This window comes from Mytilus edulis, chromosome 14, assembly GCF_963676685.1.
Source record: "Mytilus edulis chromosome 14, xbMytEdul2.2, whole genome shotgun sequence".
NCBI lineage: Eukaryota > Metazoa > Mollusca > Bivalvia > Mytilida > Mytilidae > Mytilus > Mytilus edulis.
Genome location: NC_092357.1, coordinates 31,646,653 through 31,670,063, shown reverse-complemented (window position 1 = coordinate 31,670,063; position 23,411 = coordinate 31,646,653). Strand labels below are relative to the sequence as shown.

General features: G+C 31.3%; 2 protein-coding genes across 2 annotated transcripts in view; one reads left to right on the top strand and one right to left on the bottom strand.

The window, feature by feature from the left end:
• Positions 1–792: 792 nt before the first annotated feature.
• Positions 793–2,130, top strand: LOC139504119 (uncharacterized). Its single transcript, XM_071294180.1, has one exon. It carries the CDS (start codon positions 793–795, stop codon positions 2,128–2,130), a length of 1,338 nt encoding a protein of 445 aa, XP_071150281.1.
• A 3,957-nt stretch (positions 2,131–6,087) lies between these two features.
• The window catches only part of LOC139504118 (transient receptor potential cation channel subfamily M member-like 2), a 92,221-nt gene continuing 74,897 nt past the window's right edge, over positions 6,088–23,411 (bottom strand). Inside the window, exons 19-24 of the mRNA XM_071294179.1 lie at positions 11,693–11,867; positions 10,840–10,996; positions 9,651–9,838; positions 8,071–8,188; positions 6,515–7,135; positions 6,088–6,315 (exon numbers count right to left, since the gene is read on the bottom strand). Of these exons, the coding sequence (XP_071150280.1) occupies positions 9,754–9,838; positions 10,840–10,996; positions 11,693–11,867 (417 nt within the window). The 3' untranslated portion in view covers positions 6,088–6,315; positions 6,515–7,135; positions 8,071–8,188; positions 9,651–9,753. The remainder of the gene's footprint in view (positions 6,316–6,514; positions 7,136–8,070; positions 8,189–9,650; positions 9,839–10,839; positions 10,997–11,692; positions 11,868–23,411) is intronic.

Genomic DNA, 23,411 nt, shown 5'->3' with positions numbered 1-23,411 from the left:
TAAAATACAAAAATGTGACCATAGAAACTTTTTACGACCCGACGGAAATTAAAATATAGATATTATTCTATCATTTAAAACAATTAGCAGCCGTATGTTATTCCGGACCATTAAACTCGCTAACTAAGCGTCTTTTTCGATGTCAGTTGCAGTACTAAATCCATTGTTCCTCAGAACATTAAAACACCAATCAGATTACAGAGTGTGCGCGCATGACTGTTTCGGTGGTATTCCGTTTCTTAAAAATATTTCATTCAGAATACTGTTTAGCTGTTACTGTGAACTGCAACAGATAATATGCATACATAACTCTCTCCAATAGAGATTAAATGTTGTGCACATGATTAAAAATTAATCTCTCCAATAGTGATTAATTTGCCAGTCAATTAACACGGGTGCCGCATGTGGAGCAGGATCTGCTTACCCTTCCGGAGCACCTGAGATCACCCCTAGTTTTTGGTGGGGTTCGTGTTGTTTATTCTTTAGTTTTCTATGTTGTGTCATGTGTACTATTGTTTTTCTGTTTGTCTTTTTCATTTTTAGCCATGGCGTTGTCAGTTTGTTTAAGATTTATGAGTTTGACTGTCCCTTTGGTATCTTTCGTCCCTCTTTTAAATACATATTAATCTCTCCAATAGAGTATAATTATTGTAACAAATACTGCAACACTTATCTCTCCAACAGAGACGGTGAACAGTAATTTAGAATCAATCTTATTCACAATTGCCTGTAAAAAGGTCAATTTGAACTTACTACTAAACGTAAACAGGTTAACGTGAAACACTAAAGATAATGTCTAAGAAAAACAGACACATCAAGTCTCGTGATAAGAGAAAGAAAACAAGAAAATACAAAGGAAAACTTCGCACACATCTCAAAAATAAACGTGACTTAAACAGAAAAAATAGACACATTAAAAAGATAGAATCATCTCGACAGTATATTGAAGTATTTTCTCAAACAGAACCAAGCGACTCTGAAATATCATTATTAGCTAAAGGATTAAAATTCATACCTGCCCCTGCTGAGAAGAACATCAAGCGTAATTTATTACAAAGCTTTGACAAATTGGCACGCAAAATGAGACTTAAATTTCTGTTCTATGGCAATGAAAATGTCATAAATAATCATCCATTTACTATGAAATCAGGATATACTCCAAACTTTGCTAATACAGATATAGAAAATTATATATTTGCAACTAAAATTGAATTAGGAAGAATACACTTGCATAAATTCAAAGATAACTTAACAAAATCAGAAAGAATGGCATTACAGTCACTGAAACAAAATAAAGAAATAGTAATTAAAAAAGCTGATAAAAACTCTTCAACAGTGATTCTTGATAAAAAGAATTATATTGAACAAGCGTTATCTCAGCTTAACGATGGAATACATTACGAACAAATTGCAATATCACACTGTACGGAGATTTACAATCTAATAGAGAGTAAAGTTAAGATATTACATGAACAATCACACATAGATGACATATCGTTGAGATATCTTTTAGACACAAAAGTCGAAAAAATTCAAGTTGGCAGATTATATCTATTACCTAAAATTCACAAAATTGACCTCAACATTAGAAATGAAATCAGGAATAATAAAGAATTACTTCAAAGAGTTCAAATACCTGGTAGACCTATCATTTCACTTTGTAATAGCCCAATTGAAAGAATTGGCCAATTCATTGACTACTTTCTTCAACCTATTGTACGTCAATTATGGACATTTACACAAGATACGACGTTCTTCATTAACAAAATTGAAAGAATAGAGGCACCTGATGATGTCATTTTAGCGACTTTTGACATAAGCAGTATGTACACAAATCTGAGTCACGAAAAAATAATTCAGGCTGTGTACAGAGCATGGCCTAAACTTATGGCATATAATTATGCAATCCCACTCCCACCACGGACTGAATTTCTGGAATTACTAAGAATTACACTAGAAAACAATGAATTTGAGTTTAATAGCGTAATATATAAACAGATAGTGGGTGTTCCCATGGGAGCCCCTATGTCGCCAAGCTTAACTGATTTGAGAAGTTTTGAAATCATCTCAAAAATATTGAAAGAATTTACACAGTCACGCTTTCAAAATTATACATTTGTCAGTATATAGAGATGACGGCTTTATGCTATTTGCCGGAAATGAAAATGAACTGGTTGACTTTGTTGAAATAGCTAACAACATTCATCCACTCATTAAGTTCACACATGAAACCTCAAGGACAAACGTTCAATTTTTAGATGTAACAGTGTACAAAGGAAAAAGATTTATTACAAATAAAATCTTAGATATCAAACTATATCGCAAACCAACAGATAACTACCAATGCCTGCATAGATCATCATCCCACCCATCGTCTGTATTTAAAGGTTTTATTAGAGGAGAAATTATAAGATTTATTCGGTCATCTAATAATGTAGAGGACATAGAAGCACAAATTCAATTGTTCAGAGAAAAACTTCAGAAACGGGGTTATGTTGCAGACGAAATTGACCCCTTAATAACAACAACAATGAAAAGAACAAGGGAAAGTACATTACGGTACATATCTAGGAAGAAAGGGAAATCACCACCTTTATGCTTCATAACAAAATTTAATCCTAGAGTTAAACAACTGGGTAAACCTTTAAGAAAACACTGGCACTTAATTTCGAATGATGGCACAGCAAACCAACTTTTTAAAAAACCACCCATTATTGCATACCAGAAACACAAGAACTTAAAAGAATATTTAACATCTTCTAAATTAAAATAGAATATAGGCGATTACGCTATATCACAATATTTGCAAATCAATTTAAGGAAAACAGAGAGATGATTCACCGAGTGTCGTGCCCCAGAATTTTCTTTTATTTTTATCATGTTGCTGTAAGGCTAGGGTACCTGATGAGGATAATGCCTAGGTAATATAAAACCTAAACCGAAACACTAGGTGAATTTACATCATCAAATCAATTATTTCTTATCTATGCGTATTTATGCGTGTATGATTTTACTATTGAAGTAATAATAAATAGATACTTGCCTACATAGTTTGGTTCAAAACGAAACTAATAGTGAATAGTTACCAAAAGTACCAGGATTATAATTAATAGTAATATTTACCGACTATTTCAAATATTTAAATGGAAAAAAAACGACATATGTATTTAATACTACAATAGGTCACTGATTCTCTGAAGATATATACTGTTACAAAAATAGAGGAGTATGTCCTAGCGATAATATTGAGATGTTTTGATTGCTTAAGGACTCGTTCTTATTTCAACATCATTTTTGCAGATTTATGTTGTTACAAGAAAAGAAGAATTGTGTCTTAGGAGTTGTATTGAGATATTTGGATTGGTTAAGGACTCGTTTTTATTTAAACATCTTATTTCAACATCTTTGCAGATTTATGTTGTTACAAGAAAAGAAGAATTGTGTCTTAGGAGTTGTATTGAGATATTTGGATTGGTTAAGGACTCGTTTTTATTTAAACATTGAAACTGCCTATTCTAAGGGGTGGCGTGAATCAGATGTGGATACTTAAAAATTCCAAAGACCTTTTAGAGTACATACAATCTAACTCTCTTTCATCTTGTAACAGTATTAAAACATTTGACTTTTCTACTCTTTACACAAGTATTCCACATTCCAAACTAAAAGACAAATTAAAAGAGTTGGTATTACTTTGCTTCATAAAAAAGAATGGCCAACGTAGATACAAGTATCTTGTCTTAGGGAGGGATAAATCCTACTTTGTAAAGAATCATTCTGATTCAAACAAAAAATTCTCTTAAACCGATATTATCAAGATGCTTGATTTCTTGATTGACAGCATATTTGTTACGTTCGGAGGACGTGTTTTTCAACAGACTGTCGGCATCCCAATGGGAACAAAATGTGCCCCTCTACTTGCTGACTTGTTTCTTTATTATTATGAGGCTGACATCATGCAGGAACTTCTTAGGAAGAAAGATAAGAAGTTAGCAATATCCTTTAACTCTACTTTCCGCTTTATAGATGACGTTCTTTCACTAAACAAATCAAAATTTGCCGACTATGTGGATCGCATCTATCCCATCGAATTGGAGATAAAGGATACTACAAATACAGTTAAGTCGGCATCATATCTTAACTTACATCTAGAAATTGACAATGAGGGTCGGTTGAAGACAAAACTTTACGACAAAAGAGATGATTTCAGCTTTCCAATTGTGAACTTTCCATTTCTAAGTAGCAACATTCCAGCAGCACCTGCATACGGGGTATATCTCTCCCAATTGATACGATATTCCCGTGCTTGCATTTCCTATCATGATTTTCTTGATAGAGGGTTACTGCTTACATGGGAGGTATTAAACCAAGAGTTCCAAATGGTGAAGTTGAAATCATCCCTTCGTAAATTTTACGGACGCCATCACGAGTTGGTTGACCGTTATGGAATAACCGTTTCACAAATGATATCGGATATGTTCCTTACGTCGTAACTACAATCCCCTTCCCTTTCATGAATTTGACCTACCGAATTAGACTATTTACCTGATTTGTAATCACATAAGCAACACGACGGGTGCCGCATGTGGAGCAGGATCTGCTTACCCTTCCGGAGCACCTGAGATCACCCCTAGTTTTTGGTGGGGTTCGTGTTGTTTATTTTTTAGTTTTCTATGTTGTGTCATGTGTACTATTGTTTTTCTGTTTGTCTTTTTCATTTTTAGCCATGGCGTTGTCAGTTTGTTTTAGATTTACGAGTTTGACTGTACCTTTGGTATCTTTCGTCCCTCTTTTAACACATTGTGGAAGAAAGAGAAGCGAAACTGAAAATGAGGTCTACCCGTTTAATAGTATAGCTAAATGGCTAGTAACGTCTAAACGAGCATATGTTCATAATTCTGCTCAATTCTCAAGAAGGACACATTTAAGATTCCGTGTTCTTTGTATAATAACGTATATTTCGCTTTTTCTTCTGAAATGTTTCAGAATGAAACCTTTCAAAATAGATTATAAGATTAAAATATAATTTGCATTACAGATTTGTTATTATTGATGTTGCATCAATGTACAAATGTAAAGGACGCTTTCTTTAGAATACAGTCACTATGTATGTGTAATATTTTTTTTTTTACAAAACTGTCAAATATCAAATGTCTATGTCCATACGTACCGTGGATTGACATGTAATACGTATATCTATTTTCATACGTTTCTGTTTTATTTTTCTCGAGTGACAATGTATACAAATGATACAACAATGCAAAGCAAACCTAGTACGTGAACAGTGCTGTGAGTTTTTTGAGATGTTTTAGACATTTTTATTTTTGAACTGTTGAGTATCAGATACATATTATTACACTGTGTCTAAACCACTCCGGCTAAATTTTATCGGACTCGATGGTATCTAACATCTGGCACAGTGACGGAACATTAACACACAGAAGAAAGATAGGTTTCTCCTTGTTTTCTTATTTTTGTTATGATATCGAAGAATATGTGATATGAATTATTTATACAACCGTTCTACATTAACGGAGAAATAAGTAAAAATGCATGTCAAAATGACGAATTGAGTGAACCTTGCCTCGAAATTGTTTAATTTCTCGTTAAATTGTTCACATTGTACGAAAAGAAAGGTACGGGAAGATAGAAACTGACATGGATATTGCAAAACTAGTCATTAAGAGCATCTCAATACTTGTATTTCTGTGTATGGAACGAAAGATGTGATATGAGTGCTAATGAGATAACTCTCCATCTAAGTCAGATTTGTAAAAAAAAGTCAAACCGTTATAGGTTAAACAACACGGGTCTTGGCTAACAACGATCAGCAAGATATTAAAAGTCCCAAAAAGACTAATGTTAAATCATGTAAACATGAATACCAATGTTCTAATCTATATAAAAAACGAGAAAAGAGAAACACTTATGATGAACCTATTCAGCAAACGACAACAACTGAAATATAGTTTGTTAACAGCTATTGAGATCTTCCACGACTCACTAGTGCATATAAAGATGCATGAGAAAATTTCTAAAAATCACTGCAAACGATACCACTCAGAACAATCACAAACAAGTCATGAGTTTTAGTCATAACGCCTTTAATATGAAATGTGACAACTAAAATGTATAAAACTACGATAGTAGAAAATAAAAGCCAACTATATTCCACACCTAATGTTTACATTGATTGATAATGTTCTTGTATGCATATTTGAGAAAATGTATGGTAAAAATGTATATTTGCGTTATTGAAACTGGATGACAGAAACTGAAAATGTTATTACAGATTTAGGCGTTAAAAGGGTAACGTCACTGTACCCAAATTGCATCGAGTACCCAAATTGCACCTATCTAGCACAAAAAGCAGAGGGGATCTAACAAGATTACATAGAGCCTAAAAAATTTGTATGTTAATGATTTGATACTATGCACGTCTTTAAACATCGAAAAATAAATTTAGATATCAACAAATCTTCCGCATTATCTATAGATGAAGTGTTTACTGAAGAACAAAAAATGTACGTAACCTTTGCCGTACGACGTCATCAAAACTTCAGCGTTTTAACATTATTAGATACAATATGTTACAAGCATTCATTTTCATACAGAAACATAGAGTAATAATCGACTTATATCCAATTGTTCAAAATATTTGAAGAATTTAACAAAAACTCTGTCTTTCGACTGTTGACATTGCAATTTAGGTACTCCTTATTACAGAATCATTGATGGTTTTGAGGTCAGTTCAGACCATGATTTCCTATGATTCGATATTGATTCAAAATTTAATAGGTGAAAACATGTAGTTATTAATGATACATCTACAAAATAAACACAAAGTGTACGGAGCATATATTGACGTAGGTTAAAAAAACGGTCAAAATTGGTGCAATTTGGGTACTCTCACGATAATTTTGATCACTTTATAGGCACTTCCATTGGTACAAATATTTGGCCATGTGTTTTGGAATTAACATCCACTATCAATAGCTTCTGCTGTTTTTCTTTTAATTGGTTAATAGCCTGCAAAGTTTTGAACTGATTTTCCTGCATTGAATCCATTTCAGACGATAGTAAATCAAATTGCTCTTGTAAGTTGAGTTCGGTATCTTGTTCATAACTAGCTTCAAGCCTGAAAAACAAAAGAAATAAACAAAATACCATCTGAGATCATCCCTTTGTTTTAATGGGACTCTTGTTGCTAGGTATTTTATCATGTTTTGTGTTTGGTTTCTATTGTTTTTCCATTTTTTGTTGTTTTCCGTTTCCTGCCCTTACATTTGTGTTCAGACTGATTAGGTTGAATTTTCTATTTGTATAAAGTAATAGACCTTTGGCATACATGATATAAGTACCCGGCCACGTCCACTTGTATTTTTGTCCATCTGATGAGTTAAGCCTTTTTCAATTGATTTGTATAGTTCGTTCTTATGTTGTACTGTTATACCACTGTCCCAGGTTAGGGGGAGGGTTGGTATTCCACTAACATGATTAACCCCGCCACAGTATTTATGTGTGTACCTGTCCCAAGTCAGGAGCCTGTAATTCAGGGGTTGTCGTGTGTTACATATTTGTTTTGCGTTAATTTTTTACATAAACAAGGCCGTTAGTTTTCTCGTTTGAATTGTTTTACATTGTCTTATCGGGGCCTTTTATACCTGACTATGCGGTATGGGCTTTGCTCATTGTTGAAGGCCGTACGGTGACCTATAGTTGTTAATGTCTGTGTCATTTTGGTGTTTTGTGGATAGTTGGCAATCATACCACATCTTTAGTTTATATGTTTTACTTTAATCTGAAACGTTCCTTGATTTTTTTGGTCTTACCGAGGTGATAATAAATAATTTGCATGTGGAATACATTTCTCCCTAGCTTCAGTCAAGCTGTTAAAAGTGAACAGGTGAAGGCCGAATCAATATGAAGTATTTGTCTTAAATTGGTTCTTATATATATCAGAGAGAATCATTAATAAGATTAAACGGTTATTATTACAAACATACATTAACATGTTAAGAAGGATAAAAGAAATAAATAAAAACTCAAGAAAATAGAAAAATTGAAAAATACTCGTCTTTTTCTGCCTCCATGTTTTTGGCATGATATCGTCTCATCCGAGCTGGCAGATTGAAATATCTGTAAACTGCCTTCTCTTCTAATTTGTTTGACAAATCAGTCCGCTTCATCTCTGAAATTTAATATTGTTTAAAGCGACATTTTATATTATTACATATTTGTTTGTATATGTAATTAATGTATATAGGTAATTTTACGTAATATAAAGTTTATGTTTTTAGCACGGTATTGACAAAGAATAAACGAGTTTTCCGTTTGATTATACAGCGCTATCAGCAGTAGGATTTTGTGTTTATGTATATATATGGAAAAATCAAAGACACTTTATTCATATGATGTGTATTTGTTATACACACATATTTGTTTGTATATGTAAATAATGTATACAATTAAATTATACATAACATTAAGTTTAGGTTGATTTAGGATCGAAAATATAAATTATATTAAATTTTCGGATAATCTAGTCTTTTTCCGTCATGGATCTTAAACTAATGTGACTTTGCAAACTTTCTTTCCCGAATATTTACGGATATTTACAAAAATGTTGTGTAATTTTAAAATAAAATAATGAAAAATTTACTTTTTTTACGAAAAGGGAAGTTTGAAATCATCATGTTTTTTTTTTTAAGAATTTGGCCGAAAACTTAAGAAAGCAGGTTAATTAAAAGTTATTTAAATTTTAAATTAAATGTACAAAGTGTTTCCCCATATGCGGAAAAATCATGTATAAAATCTTGAAGATATTATGATTTCTGTTTTAAACCTTAGTTTTCCACGATTTTATATAGCAATTATACAATTTTCAAACTAAAATTGCCGAAAATTTTCTATCTTCTTTTGTATACGATTAGAACCCTAAACACATGTATAATTGACCTATATACGGACAAATTGTTGACAAATTGTTGATAAAGCATAGGAAAATGCAAACCTTAATTTTTATTTGAGGGGCATATATAGTTCTAATGTACTGGCTGTCGTCATGATAATGCAAAATTGACACTATACAAATCAGCAAAGTACCCTAAATTTTGCAATATGATTAGACTGCAAAAACGAAATAGAAAAAAAAAATGTATGAAAATGATTGAGAGTAAGACAAGTATTTACTAGAGTGACACAGAAACGTTTGTTATCAATAATAAGCAACAAAACAGCTTCCAAACCGGAGATATACTGATGACGTATAGTCGGCTTCGAAAGGCGCAGACATGCAAATCATCTTATGTTAACTAAGCTAATCATTATATGCATATCAATTTCTTTGCATTAAACGTTGAAAAAAAACTATTTTGACTATACAATTATTGTTATTATTAAACTAGTTAACACTTTCGCTGAACTTTTATGAAATCAAACGTGTCATATATATTTATTTTTTATAAATTGTTACTTGTATGGATTGGCATTGGCAATCATACCACATCTTTTTACTGTTAAACTGATTCCATTTATAGTCCTAGTTAGCAACACCAACAGACATGTTCATTTTGAACCAACATATCAAAGTTACTTTTAATCATAAATATAATAACTTAATTTTAAATCTATTTTATTTCTATTATACGTACGGAACAGGTTATGTCTATGTGTGATACCTAGACACTTAAAATATATACACTTTACCATGCTGACCATGTGACTTAAGATAATCAAAGGTGGTATCAGCATAGATTAATCATAATACTCCTGGACGAGGGAATATATGTGAAACTTCCAAACCAGTTCGTTGTTGTTTTGAACTTTGGTGAATGTATTCCTAGGAATTAATGAAATCATGTACTATATATGATAAAATAATGATAAAACTGTAAATAGAATATTGAAACCACTTTAACGTTAAATCATTTTGACATTTTTAGTTTAAAGCAGTATTAAAAGTGAGCTATTGTGTTGTTTTTACCAATAATTTTTTTGGGAAATATCCCTTACATTTGGATAATTAAATTGGAATAAGGACTTATGTTGAACAATAATGCAACCTTTTCAAAAGATTACGTATTTGAATGTGAAGAACAGAAGACGTATAATAACAACTGACATAAGGAATTAAGGAAATGTTACTTCACTATATTTTAAAAACACAAAATGGTTAGTTATAATGTGACAATATCTGACAACAATATAATAATTCTTAAAAGAGGTTAGTATGCTTTTATAATTTTCAAATGTAATACGCATGTAACTATTAGAAATTCATTCGGATTCTGCTTTATATTGACAGTTGTAAGATTTTCTATCGGGGCAACCAAAGAAAATACAAGATTTATGGGACGAATTGGTCGATGAAATATATCTAAGTCCTTTTCGATAAATTACGCATTTTAACATCTGAGGTGTAGACTGTTACATTTGATAGTATACCAAAAGGTGTTACGTGTATGTTTCTATGAATCCCAATGTCTGCTTTTGTCACATATATGAGTAACGATGACAGTTCTTTTTGAAGCAATTCAGGATAAACGTCATTATTCTTTAAAATAATCAATGTTGACAATCTTCTTAAAGGTATTGAAAGGTGTTTTTTTGGGGGAAAGCATGAAGGGCTGTAATCGAATACTAGTCAATAGCTGTAATTAATAATTTGCATTTCATTTCATTCTCAAATTAAAGCAAAGTGGAAAATACCAGAGAAATCTCGTAATTAAAGTCATGTCCAGTGTACTAAGGTGATTCAATGCAGAGAAAGAATTTTAAAGCACTTGGGTTTGATTTTAAATGCAAATAAAGACAGGAAGAATTGTGAAGTAGAATACTTACGAAAACATTGCAATTAGAATTTTGACAAGAATTATGTGTGTTACAACCATGTAGAGAGCCAACAATAAGGTGTTGATCTGGTTAACCTCTGGGCATCTAGCAATAATCCCTTTAGAGTAAATTGTAACATCATGCGAACAGGTTGACGGTTCTTTTCCTATAAAATGCACAACAAAAAGTAGTGCCTAGCAATTAAAAAAAAAGGCTATTGTAATGTGCACATGACTACAAAATAAGTAATCACATTCGAGGTTGGCAAATCGAAAATCGAATTTTTAACATTTATTTCCGCCAAAATATTTTATTAATTGTACTGATTACAAGTTAGTAACATTGTGGATGATAAGATGAGTTAAACGGGGGTTTGAACATTTAACTAAGATAAATGCGTGTCTACTGAAGTACTTATATTTTCATTAATGTAAGGTAAACATAGTATGAAGGAGATTATATTTTATCGTATAACTTACTTATAATAGACAAAAAAAATCAAGAAAATAATAATTATACAGTTTAACAATTTCGGTACCGACAAAACTTGAGTTATAATGCTATTTTCATAATTATAAATTAACTGTTAAAAAAACTTCTTTTAAAAAAAAAAAGCTTTTCTATCTCAGGAATAGATTACCTAAGCTATCTTTGGCAAAAGTTTAAGGAAATTTGAGTCCCCAATGCTCTTCAACTGTTTTTTTTTGGCCTTTTAAACAATTTTCGATTGGAGCGTCACTAATGAGTCTTTTAAGAAGAAACGCGCGTCTGGCGTAAACAAAAAAAAATAATCCTGGTATCTATGATGAGTTCAATATAAATAGCTAACTTATGTTCTGGTGTAATAATAAGGAATAATTACCTTCGAATTCCGGTAAAAACAGTTCTCCATACAACTGCCAATACGGCATGTATATGATTTCCTTGAGCAGTTGAAATTCTAGTTTAGAATTTGGGTACATCGTTGCTTGATAAACGACACCAAAGCCAAAAACAAACACAGCAAATATCAGTATAAAAAAGAGGATGTCGTACATCTAAAATGAAACTAAGAACTGTAAAAATACGACAAAAAATACAATGACATATATGAATGCTAAACAGCAACCTAATTCCGAAAAAAAAACACAGAAAAAAAGACATTTATATTAGTTTCAAAGTAAAATGACAAAATTAGCGAATTGGAAGACAAAACAAAATGGAAATCCCTGATCAAATAGTAAACTCAAAAGCGCAAGCGCATTTCCCTTACTATTACGTTATTTTTTTCTGATTTAATTCGTATCGGTCTGGCATTTCTTGGTTTTAACGTGTTCCACATTAACTTGATTTGGCTTTCAATTGTGTTAAAACAGGATCAACTGAAAATGTTTACAAAATGCGTGCTAGGTCTGAAATCTGTGTATGAGCTTTTGTTATGCCATTTGCCTACGAAATTTCTGCTTATATATTTCCTTGGAGTTATGTAGTTTTGTTATTGCAATTGTATTTGTAATGATTGTTTGTTTTCAAAATACAGCGTAAGCTCAGAAAAAATAAAAACCAAAAACAACAAGTATACAATGCAATTTAAATACGAATAAAAACTTTTTCCAGCTACAACAGGGCCACTTTGACTATGAAAGGAGAAGGTCTGGTAAGGGTTATTTTGGACTCAATTTTGTTCTTCTGACGAAAGATTTTGAACACTTTTTAAACACTACAGTGTCTATTTCAGTTGATTTAATTAGTTTATAAGAAATATTTTAACTGATTAAGTCCTAAAAAACGCTCCAATTTAAGCTTAAATATGAAAATTAATCAAATATGCCAAAAAATTTCACTTTTCAGACGTTTTTTTTTTAAAGAAAATTGCCACATCCGTATCCATCCTCAACCTTTATATATAATATGTATTATCATCAAATACATCTTACATTTCAATATTGAGAAGTAACACAAATTCAGGCACTTTCATTTAAGACGTCAACCGTCTAAAATTTAACTTAAATGCTAAAATTGTGAAGATTTTATTAATTGAATTAATGATGCTAGTACCCGATAAATGTACATTGTATTGTCAAAATAGCCCATATGTGTGTAGCAGAAGCATTCTACTTTCCAATAAATAACTACAAATTTACATTTTAACTTAGGATTTTCTAATTCTATGCATAGATTACCTTAGCCGTATTTGGAACAACTTTTTGGAATGTTGGATCCTTAATCATTGTTAATGCTCTTCAACTTTTTACTTGTTTAGCTTTATAAATATTTTGATATGCGCGTCACTGGTGAGATTTAGGTAGACGAAACCAGCGTCTGGCGTACTAAATTATAATCCTGGTACCTTTGATTACTATTAACAATTTTGTAAAACTGCTATATTTTGGGACCAAATAGGGGTCCTACTGGACCTACTCCTTTCGGAAAACAATTATCTGGGAATGGAATTAAATCGCTGTATGTGTTTGTTACAACTAAAACAACCATAAAAACGTTTTGACAACAAGCTGCGTTTCTTTTGTTAGGAGGTAAATAAAAGAATAATTATTCTTGAAATGAAATATCTCTACACATGAAGAGTGCATAGTGGATCAGTTGTATTTACCAATTACAAACTATAAAGTAATAATCAGATATACATTTGTTTCATAAAGGGATCAACACATCAAATAAGTTAAAGTTCATTGTTTTATTCATCTGATGGATGATATCAAAATATCGGAAAACGGATATTATTGTAACATAGGTATCTAAGATATTATGGTAACATACAGTGATGTTCAGTACAATATATCGTTAAATTATGGAGGCTCGCGGGTATAAGATTTTCAGAAAAAAAATAAACATTAACTTTTCATTACAAATTGATTTATTATCTTCAGTAGTTGTTACTTTATCATACGGTACAAAAATCATTCCAAAAAATCAATTCTTATTGGCCACAGGTGACTTTTAAAATGTAGATATCCTTGAAAAAGCTCCAAATTATCTCCCTTTGGGGCAAAAATGCCATTTTTTTGCATTAAAATTGATAAAGCGATTTCTGTAATTTAGTTCTTTTTTTATTTCTATATTACCACTATTTCTCCTATTAGTTCAACAGAAAAAATGACATCAACAAAAATGTATGCTTCTTTCGTAGGCAGATTGTGATCGTAAATTAACAGTGACCCCATATTTTAGTTCATTTATAGAAAAATATAGAGAAATCCTATATTGAATAAAAAATAATGTTTAGACCAGCGATCCCCCTTAAACGTTTAGGTCAAATAATGTTCCTCTGACCTCTACTTCATGAGAATATTCTTCTTTCTTAATACACCCTACTATCTTTGTACAATCTACCAGTATATGTACACACACAAATTATGCTATCTTTACTTACCATTCTTCCAATCATGATAACTTTTGGACCAATATGTCTAGAAGCAAGAAAAAACTGCATACCATTGACAATGAATAGTCCTAATGTCATTGCGTACATCATTCGAGTATGGAAGAATTTCTCCGCTGACAAGGTCAATCTTAGAAATATAGAAGCTAAAAACATACCGTACATCACAATTTCATATAGGGTCCAAAAACTGAACCAGGTCATTAAATTCCTTGACATTTGCTTGATAACGAAAGCCTGAAAGTAAATGTATTTCAATTAAATGTTGGACAAGACGTGGAATTTGCGCCGAAAATACAGCAAACAGTTGCAACAAAAAAAATACTGAATTGTTACGCGGCTCCGAACATATTCAACAAGTTTCGTTATATTCATATATTATATCATGACAATGCGACATTCAAGAAATCGTTCCATAATTGTGTTTGTGGTGTTGCAGTAAAAACGCACATATTTCACATTTCTTGTTTCGCTTTGTTGAATAAAAAATTGATATGCTAAAAAGTAAAACAATAAAAATAAACGAATTCCGTGGAAAATTTAAAACGGAAAGTCCTAAATCAAATCGCAAAATCAAAAGCTCAAACACATCAAACGAATGAATTACAACTATCATATTCCTCACTTGTTTCTCCTTTAGACAATGATGGATAACACTTTGATTTATAGCTTGCCTTAAACTTGTATGATATATGCTTAAAATTCCCTTAAATTTACAACCATGTCTAAACCAAACAAACAGACATAATAGGTACAAATGTCAAACATAGGGTACGGCAGTCTACATTGTGTTATAATCTTAATCACTATTAAAACTTGGAAAAATGTGTAAATAAAGTGAAAAAAAGTAATCTTTCTCCCTTATCTATTGCAATTTGATTATTTAGAGACAATTCATGTATTATAAAAAATTATCAAAGGTACCAGGATTATAATCTATTACGCCAGATGCGCGTTTCGTCTACATAACGCTCATTAGTAACGCTCAGATCAAAATTGTTATAACAAATACAAAGTAACATGTTTAATACGCATCTTCTTTTCTTTGGTTAGCTTTAACGGTGCAACCCTATAAGCTTTCCTTTTCTAACTTGTTAAGACTGAAATTCAAAAATTTGTGCATGTATTTATTATTGCGATTAAGTCATTTTGGACTGAAATTCGATTTTATTTGATGTGATATTTAGAAAAGTACTGTCTAACTCATATACATAAATTAAAAATGAAAGTTTTAATGTTTGCGATTATAACCCTGTCACGTGTTTAGCAATAATAAAAACATCGCAATAATTTCCCAATTTACAGTATACTAATCTGTAAATACAAGATTACTAGAACGGAAAACCATGTACAATGAAACATAAATACAATTGATTAATTAATTATTTTGTATAAAACGCCACTTTCAGCACTATTATGCCATGTTGTGGTGGTAAATTTTAATGAGTTGGGAATAGGAAGCAGGATTGCACAGAGGGATCCAACTACCTTTGGTAGGAAAATCCCAGTCAATTCAGAATTCAGTCAAAAGCACCTGTTGTGTGCCGCATTCGAACGCATAGAGACAACAGAATAGTGAAACATTAATTTGACTACTTAGGCCACTCTGCCAACGAGACACCTTAACGCAAACACAAGCGTAATTTCGATAATAGTGTAGTGCTTGAATATAAAGAAAAGAGAATAACAGGTAAAATTTATAATAAATAGGGAAAAATGGATTAGAATATTACACAATACAGAACAAACACAAGCGTATTCCGCTATAAACAATCAATAGATTAGTTAATGTATTACCTGTCTGATTTCTTCTATCATTAATGAACCTGCCATTGCATGCACCATATATTCATAAACGGATGGATTTTTCTCTGATATTGGGTGTAGATCCGTCAGTACAAACAGGCAAAACATTACTACCATAACCATATACGCCATCTATTTCAAAAACAAAAGGAACATTTGTAAATGACCAAAACAATCATTTCAAAATAAAAAGAAATATTATACATGTACATTATATACATGTATCACATGCAACGTTGGGTCAATGTATCCTTAAAATGTAACAATGTCGTTTTGCTGATATTTTGAACACCATTGTTTTCTGATTAATATGTTCATTTCTATATGACCTTTAAAAAGTAAAATTACAAAAATACTTAATTCCGAGGAACATTCAAAACGGAAAGTCCCTAAATAAATGGCAAAATCAAATGAAAAAACACATCATACGAATGAACAACAACTGTCATATTTATTACTTGGTATGTTCATACGAATTTTATTTGTTCATTTTTCGAATTGAAAAAATTGAGAACATATCCTATTATTCTATTCAATAGGAAATATCAGAATGAATTATAAAAAAGCCATCACATGCTAATTCTTGCAAACTGGAATAGACCACATAATCATTTCACTTATAGTTTATTGAAATATATTATCTTTATAGCTGACCTAGATGGCAATAGAAAAGGCTATAAATTGAAGGATATTTGTTGGATTTTTTATAGAGTGTTTGTCTATCATTTACTATAATTTGTAAATTGAAGTCACCTTATTATTTTGTTTATGTTTTGTACTTTAAAACTAGAGGCTCTAAAGAGCCTGTGTCGCTCACCTTGGTGTATGTGAATATTAAACAAAGGATGCAGATGGATTCATGACAAAATTGTGTTTTGGTGATGGTGATGTGTTTGTACATCTTACTTTACTGAACATTCTTGCTACTTACAATTATTTCTATAGATAATAAACTAAGCCCAGTAATTTCAGTTGAAAATTTACCAGGATTATAATCTATTACGCCAGATGCGCGTTTCGTCTACATAACGCTCATTAGTAACGCTCAGATCAAAATTGTTATAACAAATACAAAGTAACATGTTTAATACGCATCTTCTTTTCTTTGGTTAGCTTTAACGGTGCAACCCTATAAGCTTTCCTTTTCTAACTTGTTAAGACTGAAATTCAAAAATTTGTGCATGTATTTATTATTGCGATTAAGTCATTTTGGACTGAAATTCGATTTTATTTGATGTGATATTTAGAAAAGTACTGTCTAACTCATATACATAAATTAAAAATGAAAGTTTTAATGTTTGCGATTATAACCCTGTCACGTGTTTAGCAATAATAAAAACATCGCAATAATTTCCCAATTTACAGTATACTAATCTGTAAATACAAGATTACTAGAACGGAAAACCATGTACAATGAAACATAAATACAATTGATTAATTAATTATTTTGTATAAAACGCCACTTTCAGCACTATTATGCCATGTTGTGGTGGTAAATTTTATAAATTTATAATAAATAGGGAAAAATGGATTAGAATATTACACAATACAGAACAAACACAAGCGTATTCCGCTATAAACAATCAATAGATTAGTTAATGTATTACCTGTCTGATTTCTTCTATCATTAATGAACCTGCCATTGCATGCACCATATATTCATAAACGGATGGATTTTTCTCTGATATTGGGTGTAGATCCGTCAGTACAAACAGGCAAAACATTACTACCATAACCATATACGCCATCTATTTCAAAAACAAAAGGAACATTTGTAAATGACCAAAACAATCATTTCAAAATAAAAAGAAATATTATACATGTACATTATATACATGTATCACATGCAACGTTGGGTCAATGTATCCTTAAAATGTAACAATGTCGTTTTGCTGATATTTTGAACACCATTGTTTTCTGATTAATATGTTCATTTCTATATGACCTTTAAAAAGTAAAATTACAAAAATACTTAATTCCGAGGAACATTCAAAACGGAAAGTCCCTAAATAAATGGCAAAATCAAATGAAAAAACACATCATACGAATGAACAACAACTGTCATATTTCTTACTTGGTATGTTCATACGAATTTTATTTGTTCATTTTTCGAATTGAAAAAATTGAGAACATATCCTATTATTCTATTCAATAGGAAATATCAGAATGAATTATAAAAAAGCCATCAAATGCTAATTCTTGCAAACTGGAATAGACCACATAATCATTACACTTATAGTTTATTGAAATATATTATCTTTATAGCTGACCTAGATGGCAATAGAAAAGGCTATAAATTGAAGGATATTTGTTGGATTTTTTATAGAGTGTTTGTCTATCATTTTCTATAATTTGTAAATTGAAGTCACCTTATTATTTTGTTTATGTTTTGTACTTTAAAACTAGAGGCTCTAAAGAGCCTGTGTCGCTCACCTTGGTGTATGTGAATATTAAACAAAGGATGCAGATGGATTCATGACAAAATTGTGTTTTGGTGATGGTGATGTGTTTGTACATCTTACTTTACTGAACATTCTTGCTACTTACAATTATTTCTATAGATAATAAACTAAGCCCAGTAATTTCAGTTGAAAATTTAGTAAAAATTTACAAATTTTATGAAAATTTTTTAAAATTGACTATAAAGGACAATAACTCCTTAGGGGGCCAATTGACCATTTTGGTCATTTGACTTATTTTTAGGTCCTACTTTGCTGTACATTATTGCTGTTTACAGTTTATCTCTATCTATAATAAAATTCAAGATAATAACCAACTAGAGGCTCTAAAGAGCCTCTGTCGCTCACCTTGGTATATGTGAATATTAAACAAAGGACGCAGATAGATTCATGAAAAATTGTGTTTTGGTGATGGTGAAGTGTTTGTACATCTTACTTTACTGAACATTCTTGCTGCTTACAATTATCTTTATCTATAATGAACTTGGCCAAGTAGTTTCAGTGGAAAATGTTAGTAAAAATTTACAAATTTTATGAAAATTTAAAAAAATTGACTATAAAGGACAATAACTCCTTAGGGGGTCAATTGACCATTTCAGTCACGTTGACTTATTTGTAAATCTTACTTTTCTGAACATTATTGCTGTTTACAGATTATCTCTATCTATAATAGTATTCAAGATAATAACAAAAAACAGCAAAATTTCCTTAAAATTACCAATTCAGGGGCAGCAACCTAACAACCAGTTGTCCAATTCATCTGAAAATTTTAGAGCAGATAGATCTGGACTTGATAAACAATTTTTTCCACTGTCAGATTTGCTCTAAATGCTTTGGTTTTTAAGTTATAAGCCCAAAACTGCATTTTACCCCTATGTTCTATTTTTAGCCATGGCGGCCATCTTGGTTTGTTGTGTGGGTCACCGGACACAATTTTTAAACTAAATACCCTAATTATGATTTTGGCCATATTTGGTTAAATTTGGCCCAGTAGTTTCAGAGGAGAAGATTTTTGTAAAAGATAACTAAGATTTACGAAAAATGGTTAAAAATTGACTATAAAGGGCAATAACTCCAAAAGGGGTCAACTGACCATTTTGGACCTGTTGACTTATTTGTAAATCTTACTTTGTTTAACATTTTTTCTATTTACAGTTTATCTCTATCTATAATAATATTCAAGATAATAACCAAAAACAGCAAAAATTTTCTTAAAATTACCAATTCAGGGGCAGCAACCTAACAACGGGTTGTCCGATTCATCTGAAAATTTCAGGGCAGTTAGATCTTGACCTGATAAACAATTTTAGCCCACGTCAGATTTGCTCTAAATGCTTTGGTTTTTGAGTTATAAGCCAAAAACTGCATTTTACCCCCATGTTCTATTTTTAGCCATGGCGGCCATCTTGGTTGGTTGGCGGGGTCACCGAACACAATTTTAAACTAGATACCCCAATGATGATTGTAACCAAGTTTGGTTGAAATTAGCCCAGTAGTTTCAGAGGAGAAGATTTTTGTAAAAGTTAACGACGGACGACGACGACGGACGACGGACGACGGACGACGGACGACGGACGACGGACGCCAAGTGATGAGAAAAGCTCACTTGGCCCTTCGGGCCAGGTGAGCTAAAAAGGATATACGTTATTTATGCATTTAGAACATGTGATTAGTATCTAGTACAATAGTTAAACTTACAAGATGGAAAACAAATTTGATCCTTGGTGAATTGTAAAAGTAATATATTATCATCCAGTTGGGCCATTGTTTTTCATCTTGAGACGTTCCAGTTGACTCCGTTGATTCAATCTTATTATCATTTACCTTCATGAAGCACATTATCAACATTGGAATAAAAGCAGCGGCTATTGCCTATGAATACAGAACATGACACTTTTGCAGAGACGACATTCAAAACAACATAATTTTGTAAGAAAACACACTTTGAAATTAATTTTAATTAATTAAATGAAAGCAGAAATAAAATGACGACCAGCAGTAATACAGATTGATTAATCTCTGAAACACCCCATCAAAGAATTCAAAAAAAAAGGAAAATTATCAGCTGAAGGCAGTATTTGTTTCTTCAGCGGATTTCTCTATTGACTGTCATATGGTGTTGTCTTGGGTGAATTATTTCTAGCTTCAAACTATAATATAAACATAATAGATAAAAAATCACAAATGTGTAGTCTTATAATTTAGAAATAAATGAAAAGACTCACTAAATAAATATGTAAGATATTATTCAGTAACTTCACTTGTGTAAGAATTGGGAAAACCTTAATGCATTTAGAAAAGTCGACTTTCATATTTAAAGAAATGTCATGATTCCATATGTTAGTAGTGCTATGTTTTTTTCCATATGATTGTGATGACCTTATTCATGTTATTGTTTATTACAATTAACGACTTTTTTCTGTAACTTTTATAAGTTTTATCATTTTGAGATGCGATTACTGTATTGTTCTTAAATACCTAAAGTAGTATATATACTAGGCTTGATAAGATTTGGAAAGGCGAAAAGCTCAGTTATACATCGAATGTTAAGGTAAATTGCCTATGAAACAGTATAAATAACAAAACTTCTTCTTACTTCTTAAATTGTTCTATTCATAGCTGTCCAACACACAAATTGTCCTCATAAACCCTCCAAAGGTTTATCTTGATCATTCATTAAAGTTTTCCTGTTATATATATATATATATATATATATATACAACTCGTCTAAACATCAACCCAACAATGTTAGATCTGTAAATTTGCTTTCGCAAATTTTTGGTTCTTCCCTCGCCGGGATTCGAACCCATGCTACTGTGATATCGTGACACCAAATCGCCTGCACTGCAGCCGTCCCGCTAGACCACACGACCACCTGGGCTCTCTCTCTCTCTCTCTATATATATATATATATATATATATATATATATATATATATATATATATATATAACAGGAAAACTTTAATGAATGATCAAGATAAACCTTTGGAGGGTTTATGAGGACAATTTGTGTGTTGGACAGCTATGAATAGAACAATTTAAGAAGTAAGAAGAAGTTTTGTTATTTATACTGATAGAAAAAATGTCATATATATATATCTGCCAGCAAATTCATTGAACTACTTGAAGCCGAACTAAAATGCTTCTGTTTCATGGACGTGTCAAAATAGTTTGAAAAGGTGATGAAAAAAATCCCAAAGTCTTATAATAAACATTGTTCAAACATTTAAACGCAAGTGATTTATTTAAAACATCAAACACATTCCACGCGGGAAAGTTGTTTTCTATCATTATAATTAACATGAAACATGTTTTACATTGTACTCGGGTAACTAATTAAAGAGAAGGTAATATTAACTATAGAATGATTATATTATGTTGCAAAATGTTATTTTAATATCTTATTGAGGCATTTCATCTTTCATCTTTTATCAGATGGATAGTTGTATATCATTTTGTGTTGCTTCCTCATTGATGTTTACTCCCGGACTTTTTGAATTAAATAACGGACTCTTCATCCTGACTGTCAAGTTAGTGTTGGCTTACATGTACCTAGAACTTTCCCACAAATCTGTTCTCCGATCGACGAATGCTTCGTGCTGGACTTTTCAGCAAGCTTTTTGGCTAGGGAACTTGCATATAATGCAGAATCTAAATGTGTTATTTTAAAAAATCGTCAGTAATTTACAGCATGTACATGTATATCAGATTATTTAGTAATAAATAATTGTTAAGTCACACAATATATCATTAAAATGATAATTATTAATAAGAGTTTATTATTTTGAGGTATTTTTCTGACATTTACACTTTACATCGGTATATGTCATTTGTTCCCGAACTTTACAATTAAACATGTGATTTCATCGATTTGAGGAAAAAAAACTCTTAACTAGTATGCAAGTAGCCAAATTGAGAAAATACTAGTGAAATATTCAGTAAAAGCTACAAGCTACAATGTTTTGAAAAAATCCCAAAAAACAGAGAAATTGGACACAAGACACAAGATAAAAGAAACTACGAAAAGATTTCTCTGTTCTGGTGGGTTCTAGCATACCTACACTAAAAATAAACAAATTGGGAATACCATTAAAGCATTCACATCAATTATTATCATCAATAACGGTATTTTATGATCTAAGACTTAAAAAATAAACTATTGTTACAACTGATAAGAGAAACACTTTAAAACAAAATAAATGTTATTTCAATCCCATTGTTTTTCTCTTCACTGTATAAGTGCATTGTAGATGTCTTGATTTTATCTAAAAATGAAGTCATTATTTACATGTTACAACATGTATAAACTGAGATACGAAAACGATTCGAGGTGACAAATTTAAAGTATAATTTGACATATTATATATATCAATTTGTTTGTCTTTTTGGAATTCATCCAGCGATGCCAATTTATTATTCAACAGTAATCAACGATATAATTCGTAACCTTTAATTAACAATAAGAACTTACATATAAAATTATTGTTTTCTTTCTTCCAGAACAACATTGCCAACTCTCTTCGGTCCATTATAACTGACCAGATGAACAAATGCTTGAAAATATCTTCATCACGTATTTTGTAGGTTTTCTCGTTCAAACCTGTGAACATAATCATCAAACAATTAACACAAGTCTGGCAATAATCAGCTGTGTATTCCTTACAACTAGAGAAGATAACTCAGTAATATACTATTTCAGTTGTTTCATGCATGTTAAATTGCCGATTGTTTTTTGGAAAACAGGCTGCTACAATTGATGTTTTTTCAAAATTATTAGGTAGATTCAGTCACGTTTGTCAATAGTGCATCCCTGTCAATAGCTAGCCATCTGTCAACACTTAGGTATTGACGACACAAAAAGTGTTGATATACTTTTTTTCTGTTACCTGTTCATACAACTTCAGTTCTTCGTTAATTATACATATATCGGTGGATG